This window comes from Ailuropoda melanoleuca, chromosome 16, assembly GCF_002007445.2.
Source record: "Ailuropoda melanoleuca isolate Jingjing chromosome 16, ASM200744v2, whole genome shotgun sequence".
NCBI classification, from domain to species: Eukaryota; Metazoa; Chordata; class Mammalia; order Carnivora; family Ursidae; genus Ailuropoda; species Ailuropoda melanoleuca.
In genome coordinates, this window is record NC_048233.1 from 78,705,517 (window position 1) to 78,714,145 (window position 8,629).

Here is an 8,629-nt window from a genome sequence, read left to right on the forward strand (position 1 = left end):
GGCCCTGGGCCCCCCCCCCCCCCCCGCCTCTGCCCTTTTGGGGGCGCACACTGTTTACTAGGTCAGAACTGGAGTTAGGCCTCTGAGACCTGTGCTTTAGCCAGGAACGGGCCACGCTGGAGCTCTGGAACCTTGGCTTTGGGTTTTTGAGCAGCCTCAGGGGTTATCCAATGTTTAAGCCCCTGAACAGGCTAGGATGGCGAAGCTGTGGGTGAGCTTGAAGACTAAGGGGAGCCCCTGGATAAGATCAGGACTGGCTCAGATTCTGATCTCACTGCCAGTGAAAGCCCATGCCTAACTCTCACTACAAGAAAGGGAATCACCCTCACGATTTTGTCTGATGCTGAATCCATATGGTGGATTTGAAGACCTCAGAAGGGAGATGCAGGGGTGGGGCTTCTCCTGCAGCTTCCCCCTCTTAGACCTGAAAGCTTTGCTCTGTTGCTGGGACCTGTGACAATACTCTTCCACACTCTGATCCTGGAGGTACTTCAGAGGTGGTCCCCTTGAGGCCTCGAACTCCTGTTTATCTGAACTAAGAAAAGGAGGGAGCTTTTGAGAAGGGAAGAAGAGAGGGTGCTGTGGTCCTGGTCAGCAAGCTCCTCCGGAAGAGAAGCTGAGAGAGATCAAGTCTAGGGGAACACAGTTTCACATGAGTGTCCCCCAGACTTCTGTGGTTGCTCCCAGTCCCTTCCAATTGAGTGCCAAGCTCAAAGTCTCCCCTAGCTGCCTCCATGGACCCTGCCTTGGGGGGAACTTGTCCCCCCACAAAACCTTCAGAAAAAGCTAGTCTCTTTTGGGAAGGGTGTGAGGAAGGAGGCCAAAGGATGAGGGGGACAAGAAATACAGGGTTAGCACTAAGACGGGAGGAGGGGGGTCTCAAAGATGAGAATGGACAGAGGGAGGCCAAGAGAGCTGAGTGGGCCGGGGCCTGGGAGAAGGGGCGAGGAGGCAGGGCCGGCATGCCTCTGCTGCGGGCCGGAGCTCTTTTCACATTGTGCTACTGTCTGCACCTACCACTAGCAGTGCAATGTTAAAAGGGCATTGGCCGCGTAGTGCTACCCAGCGCTGGCTGCCTCCTCAGCATCTAGACTTCCTCTCCCCTCTGGGCGCCAATCAGCTGTCCTCGTGGTGAGACTCTGGGAAGCCTCTTGGCAGCCATACTAACAGCTCCCATGAACGGAAGCACTGCCATGTGCTAGACACTTCATCCTTGATGAAACCGATTAACTTCTTAGCAGGTAACACCCCCATTTTACAGATGAAAAAACCGAGAGCCAGACAGGTTTAAGCACTGTGGCCACGGTTATACAGCCCTTAGATCGCAGAGCCTAGATCTAACCCCGTCCTAAGTTCGCCAGCTCACCCATTGTTTTGTAGACTTAATCTGGAGAGGTTTGAGTAGGTTCTGTCCCCGGGGAGGTTGCCTGAGCTGAGGGTTGGAAGGTTTTGATGCCACCTGCTGGTTGTAGGAGGGTATCTTTCCAAGCCTCAAACCTATAAGGACAAAAGTGGTGGCTTGTTGTCTAAGAAAGAAGAGTTACCAGGCTCAACCTGAGATTGGAGGGTGGGTGGAGAAGGTTGGGAGAATCACTGATAGGACCAGAGTAGACCTCCATGAGAAAAAGTGGACGCACAGCAAAGGAAAAGAGCTAACCTGGAAGGACTGCTCACCAGGGATAAGGACCTATGCGCTGCTATGCTCTCAGGGCATAAAAAGGAGACCTCATCTCTGCCTGCAGTTCCCAGCACAACCCCGCTGGGAAATACAGGATATTTGATAGTGATGCTTCTCCAGGGTACACCTGTCTGGGCATCCAAGGTTTGGACAGCACTGCCCATGGCCTGACCTTAGAGATTAAATAGCATCCCTGGAGCGAAGGCCACAGAAAGATTCCTTCCAGAGAGATTACAAAGAACTTGAGAGCAGTGACTACGCCACTTAACTTCTCTGTTTCCCACAGTGCCTAGTCAGCTTAATGAACATTTGTGAAAGTAAATAGAAGGGGGGCAGATTTAGGGAGCTCTAAGAAGGTAGCTAATTTGTGCCCGATTTTCAGGTTTAGCGCGTGGGGCCTGAGAAGACAAGCCTTCCTGGACTTTGGTGCAAGAAGGGGGACTGTGAGGGTTTCTGGGTCCCTCGCTAGAGCCCGAGAGCTGCATCTCTAGGCATCACCAGGCGCGGAAACTGAACAATGGGACAGACCCCTCTGAGGCCTCTCAGAGCGCGGTGCTGGGCATCATTCCTGCGTGGCTCGCATTTGCCTTCTTGCGTCTCTGGGTCTTGTACTTCTCTCCTGCCTTTCTGCTCAGCTAGCCTCTCCGTTCTGACGTTGACCATCGCATTGGACAGTACAACTGGCTTATGTTCCTTACTTTCTTCAGTGTATGAACATTTCTGTTGGAGCCTCTTCTCTGGGCACAGAACAGCCATTTGCTGATGTCACTCCACTCTTGTTCAAAAAACAATTTTTCAGTGTTTTCCCAATGCCCTTGGGATGAAATCTAGATTCCTAAATGGTCTGTCTTTCCTGTGTCCTCTCTCTCACCCACTGGCATTTCCACTCCAGTGCTGGGAAACTTCTGTTCCCTCCTCAAATTAACTAAGCTCAAACCACTTGACACACACAGTTCTGTGTGTCTGAAACAGTCCCCCTCTCCACTTCCCCGTGCCCACCCGACGGCTCCTCCTCCACGCGCCATCAGTCCTCACCTCTGCGAAGTCTTCTTGACTCCTCAAATCTAGGCTAAGCTTCTCCTAGGAGTCCTGAGCCTGCTGCTCAGAGCCTTGTCCCCTGTTCCTGGAATTGCCTGGTTATTGTTTGTCCTCCCGCTAGACTGAAAGTCCCCCAAAGTCAGGCCATGACGGCCTCGCTCTCCATTTGCATCCCCAGCGCTGGACACGATGCCTGGCAGGTCACGGGTGCTCTCCAAAGATCTGCAATATCAATGAACGAATCTGGATAACAAGCTAGCTGACAAAAAAAGGATTTTTATGATGTGTACAGCCCTCCCTGCAGTTGCCAGTGACCCAACAAACAACAATGGGGATTTCACATCACTGCCAAAAATTGCGCGTGGGTCACACGGTTGCACTGATGTTGCGATTTTTGAGCCGTTTCGTTCCACTTCGTCTCCACTGTGCTGGGGCAGCACCTCGGTTGATCGATTTTCCTTTCAGCCTTAAGTGTGACCATGAGCTGACCCAAACGTTTCAAAACCAGGCTGAAAGGCAATAGGACCCAAGAACACCCTTGTTCAGGGATGAGACCCTTCCGGGTGCCCAGTCCTGGACCCAGGCAAAGACGGATTCATTGTCCAGGGCTCTGGAGGAGGAGCTGACTGGGATGTTCCCGCTGGAACCCTGCTTACAAAGCTCCCTCTTCACTAAGCAAAGGTCACCTGAAGACCCATCCCCTGGTTAAAGCTCAGGTGGGGTCTTGACACAGACAAAGCAGTTGCTGCCCTCTAGTGGCGTGAAGGGACAGGCCCCTGGGGGGAGGGGGGAGGTGACAGGATAGTATTTGATACTACACGGGAAGGAAAGTCAAGAGGACAGAGTGCCTCACAGTTGCTTTTCCCCTTTTTATTAAAAATAGACCCAAACACTTTATGTATCATACAAAAGTTTCGTTCGCTGGTGGCAGCCACGAGGAAGCCTGACCCCGTGGCACTGATGTCCCACCTCCCCTCCAAGGGACTGGGTCCCAGGGAGCAGTGACTGGGCCTCAGAGAATGCCCGGAAAGCCCGCTCGCTCTGGAAACAGCCAGCTGGGGTGGGGGCTGTTCCAGGAGCAGCTTTCCCCACCCCACCCACTGGCGAAGGTTAGATACTCGAAAGTGCCTCTTTAGTGCCAAGATGAACTAACAAGTGGAGGGAAATGGAAACCCCTGTGATTCTTTTATTTCCCAGGGCTTGGGATCTGGGATTTTTTTTTTTCCTTCCACCCCCGGAATCCTTTCTCCTACAAACGGGGGTGGGAAACTTCACCCTCAGGGAATGGTGTCTCGCCGTGTCTGAGGCCAAAATTTCACTCCAGCTCAAGCCCCTTCCCATCTGCTGTCCTGTGGCCTGGGACCTACCAGCTCCATGCTTAAGGCTTGTCCTCCGTTCACTCAAAAAAGAGGTTAGGGCAGAAACGGATCCTTCCATGGTCCTCTGCCCGACCTACGTCCTGCCATCACCTCTGTTTTCAGGGCCTTATGGCTAGAAGGACCTGCAACCATCCTCTTTCCCCAGTTATGTCTCTCCCTGACTGCTGCCCACTCCTGAGCCTTGAACACCCCTGGGGTACCCCAGACCCCCGTTCCAAAGGGGACTGGGAGTGATGAGGTGGAGGGGGGGAGGGGTGGTGGGAGCCGGGTTCCCCCCAGGGGTGGGGCAGTACTCATGCTGGTATGGACTGCTTGGCAGGGCCAGGGAACTGGTGTGGGGAGGGTGGGCATGCGGAGGAAGGGCACAGCCTGCCTGAGCCCCTCAGTCCCAGCCGTTGTCCTTCACCATGTGTGACATTTCAATGATGTACTTCCCCTCCTTGTACTTCTGGCTTGTCTCAAAAGCCTGCTCCTGGTGGAGGGGAAGCAGTGAATGTAGGACGAAACAGACCCCCTCCAGGACCTCCTCCTACCAGGGCTACCCCTGCCCCCAAGGGGCCCTGCCTAGTCCGACCCAGCAATGAGCTTCCTCTTGCCTCTTCGGGCCGTGCAAAACCCTGCAGTGGTCCCTGGGGCTTGGAGGGCCATGGCGACCGTCCACTTGAGTCGGTGGCCCCCTCTCCAGGTACTTACATATTTCCAGCCCAGGGTGGTCTTGCAGCTCTCACAGAAAATGTCAGCTACCGAGTGGAGCCCCGTGAGTAGGAGACGCTGTTCGGCGGGTCCACAACCCACGTTGACCCTGTCTCCGGAAACATGAAGGACCCAGCAGCAGTGGAGTAGTTCTGTCAGTTCAGCCCCCCAAACAGCCCAAGGAACTTCCATCCGGAGAGCGTTCAGCCCACCCCACTGGAAGCACCTGCTGGCGGCACCCCACCCCTGTGTGACCAGTGCCTGGGCCTTCTGTTCCCAGGGTGGTGGTTCCAGTTCTGCCCAGACTCCCCATGAGAGCACCCCGGCTTGAGTTTCTAGACCGCCTGGCAGGAGAGGCAAAAGCCAAAGGTGCAAGGCCCCCTGCTGAGGGCTCACCCCCCCCCTTTTTCCACCCTGTAAAGTTACTCCAACACACACACACACATACACGCATGCACCCACGCACGCACGCACGCACGAAGAAAGAGGTAGACTCACACGGAGTTAAACAGGTAGGCTCGGCCATGGCTCCCTTGGAAAGACTGTGGAGACACAGGACAGACAGTGACTGCTGGGTTGCCCTCGGCCCCACTGCCTGCGTCCCCCAGCGGCGAGGAGGAGGAGGGCGGATGGACTGTGTGGCCTCTGCCCTCGGGGAGGCTGGCCGTCCTGGTGGGAGAGAGGAGTGGCGCCCCCCCCACCTGGCGTACCTTGGAGATGAGCTCATCGTGTTTGGCCAGGTGCGCGCGGCAGTGGACGCAGCTGTACGTGCGGTGGCAACGGGGCAGGTAGCTGCGGAACGTCTTGGCGGGGAGGCAGGCGGGGCCCGGGCCAGGGTCGCAGCTGGGCATGACCGGCTGGAGGACAATGCCCTGGCGGGCCGGAGGGGCTGGCGCCGTGCAGCCCCCACACAGACGGTCGCAGGTGAAGCAGCGGAGCAGGTTGGCTAGAGCCGTGTTTCAGGGCAGGAGAAATGTGGGGGGGCTGCCCGGCCAGGGCCCCCCCAGACGTGAACCAGATGGAAACAGAAGTCACCTGGGAAGAGGAGACAGTGCATCAGGAGAGCCTTGACCTCGCGAAGAGCCCCTCCCTGGGGGGAATGGGGAAAATGGGCTCGGCTCTCCCCTGCCCCGACTTCCCCCATCACCAGGGACTCTCAGGGTGCTAGTCGCACCGGCCCCCGGCCCCCTGGATTCCCGGCTGCGCTGGCAGCTGTTCCAGGCCTCTCTCCCTGGTGTCTCTCCCTCCTGGGGCAGGAGGGGCCTGCACCGTTTTCCACCGAGAGCGGCCTGCTGGCACCAACGCTGCCATGGGAGCAACGTCATCTGCAAGTGCCTTCTCCTGGGTTTCAGCCCTTTTGTGAGGGTCTGCATTCCACGTGTGCTGCGAGGCTCGGGTTCAGAGCCTTTTACAAGTTGGGGAAGCCTGGCGGTTTTTCTCTTCTGAGGCCTCCATTTGCAATGCAATCGGTCCTTCATACATTTTGTGTGGGGGAGAGGCTGGCTGGGCACACACACCCTGCTCAGCCCTGTCCTGGGGCTGGGGTCCTGCACTCCGGGAACCAGAACTTCATGGATGTCTCCTTTGGTACCAAAGACCTCAGAAGTGGCCGCTCGCCAGCCCCGCTCTTTGGTCTGCTCATTCCAGCTCAGGAACAGCGCCTGGCTCTTTCCTCAGCCTCTGAGTCCCCTTGGTCTCTACTGTTGCCTTAGCCTCAGTGAAAGACTTGGACATCCAGCCGGAGGAGAGAAACTATCTTTCCTCCAGGCAAATCTAACAGCTGGAAGCAATAGGAAAGAGGGATCACGTCAGGGAGGGCTGCCCTCCTGGGCTGTGTGGTGTGGTGTGGGAGCAAGGTCTGCTGCAGAAGTGGGGGGACTCCTGTTTTCAAAACGTATGCTTTGGGGTACAAGGTGGAGAACATTTCCACCTTCTCCCTGGGGTAGGGACAAGCAGCAGTGACTCTGTGGGTGACATTAGATAAAATTGCTGCCTTCTGATTAGGAATGTTGAGGAAAATGTCAGTATCTGCCCAGACTCCAGCCCCAAAGCGGCTGAGGGTGCTAGAGGCAGTGGATAAGAAGGGAGAGGTCCTCTGCTGGCTCTGATAAGCGGGGGAGGTTCCGCCTTCTCCTCCGTGGGGCCCTCAGGCCTGCTGTGGGTCATTTAGCTCAAGTCAGGTTCAGAGGTGCCAGCTGGGTGCTCTGGTAAGGCAAGGCCACTAAGCAGAGCGGAGGTGATGTGGCTGCCAGTGGCCAGGGCAAGCAGGCTCTCCTGTCCTCTGTGGCGGCCACGGGCGCCCCAGCCGCTCCAGGCAGTCTCTCCACAGAACCCCCGACAGAGCCCGTCTTCAGTTTGAGGTCCTCTACCCCTAGCTGGGCCCCAGAAAGACACCTTGAGCTGAGTTCAGGGTGACATTGGGCTCTGGCTGCAGGAGATGGGCCCTCTTCACCAGCGTCCACTGTTCAGCGCCCACTTCCCAGGTCTGCCTTCAAGTCTGTCTTCAACTTTGCCTGAGAGTTCCCCTGTGCTGCGCTCCACCTAGTGCACCTTTGAGGGGCCCGGCCGGGGGGCCGGGCTGGGTCCCTGCTCTCCAGCTCCTTTCCCAACCTCCGGCACGCCTCCCTCCCTCTCTCTCCCCTGCTTCCCCGTCAGGCCAAGGAGAGGCTGCACAGAAGGCCAGAGGATCACTCACAGGAGGGGGAGCGGGGGTCATTGCTTCCCCGGCTCAGATCACAGGCAGAATCAAGTTGGGCAGATGACGGAAAACACAAAGGCAAGCTGAGTGCTGGAGAGAAGATGTTCCCCCAAGTGAGACGGGGCTGGACCGTGGGAGGTGGGGGAGAGGGAGCGCTGGGGGGGGGGTAGTGCTGAGCAACTGGCGCTGACAGCAGAGGCGCCCAGGCGGAGGCTCGAGGAACCAGGTGCGAATCCTGTGCCTGGTGGAGGGGGACACGACACCTGCTCACAATGGATTTTCTCATCTGCTCCGAGGTTTCGTCCCCCCCCCCCACGCGGGCTGGCGTTCTCGGCATGGTATGGTCCAAATAATTAGCAGCGCAGCCAGCTCCCCGGGCGGGCTTCGGGGGTCTGCATCCGCAGCAAAACAATAAAGAGTGAGGCCTGATGCAGCGGCCAAAGTTGCCGGGAAATAAGTGCGGGGACCATCAGAGCTCGGAGACGGATGGAGGAGCTGAGAGAGGAGCCGAGGCAGCGGGGAGGGGGAAGGGAGGACAAAGGGTGGATGAATAATGCTTTTGCAATGGGGAGAAAGCAACACGCAGCGGGAGGAGGAAATTTTCAAAGGGGGGGGGAAATTCATTTGGAGAAGGGCTGCCCCCTCACCTTGAGGTCTGCTCCAGAGATCTCCGTCTATCTCTCTCTCTCTCTCTCTCTCTCTCAATCTCTCTGCTCACTCTTCTCTCTTCTCTTTCCGCTCCTTCAATTGGGAAGGGGATGGGGGCGGGGGAGGGTAGTTAGGGGCTCGAGACTGGGGCTGCCAAGCTGGCCAGCTGCTGGGGGGCCAGAGGTTGTCTCTCGTCTGTACCTCGGTCTGTGGGTGAATGTAGCTGTGTGTTGTGGAACTGCATCATAACACTGTGACTCATCCATCCCCCCACCCCCTCACCTCCCACGTCAGAGCAGGGCTGGGAGACACAGGAGGCGGGTCGGGAGGAAGGGAGGGGGCAGGCATCGAGGGATGGGTCTTGGGGAGGGAGCAGGGGGGTGGGAGCAGAGGCACAGGACGGGAGGAGGGATGCCAGAGGAGAGGCTGGTTGCTGAGGAGGGAGGCAGTGTGGCCAAGGAGACAGAAGGAACCTGGGGGAAGGACAGGACTGGG

General features: G+C 57.3%; 1 protein-coding gene across 3 annotated transcripts; it reads right to left on the reverse strand.

The window, feature by feature from the left end:
- Window positions 1-18: 18 nt before the first annotated feature.
- Window positions 19-8,361, reverse strand: YPEL4 (yippee like 4). Of its 3 annotated transcripts, none has more exons than XM_034645764.1 (5): window positions 8,134-8,361; window positions 5,499-5,823; window positions 5,287-5,330; window positions 4,789-4,897; window positions 19-2,938 (listed from the first exon to the last, which is right to left on the reverse strand). In XM_034645764.1, the coding sequence occupies exons 2-5, from the start codon at window positions 5,637-5,639 to the stop codon at window positions 2,918-2,920; spliced, it is 315 nt and encodes a 104-aa protein (XP_034501655.1). In that variant the 5' UTR covers window positions 5,640-5,823; window positions 8,134-8,361; the 3' UTR covers window positions 19-2,917. The 3 variants fall into 3 exon arrangements, with proteins under 3 accessions (XP_034501655.1, XP_011227545.1, XP_002922755.1); XM_011229243.3 differs by lacking the exon at window positions 19-2,938 and adding an exon at window positions 2,947-3,225; XM_002922709.4 differs by lacking the exon at window positions 19-2,938 and adding an exon at window positions 2,949-4,567 and having other exon boundaries at window positions 8,134-8,358.
- Between the last annotated feature and the right edge of the window lie 268 nt (window positions 8,362-8,629).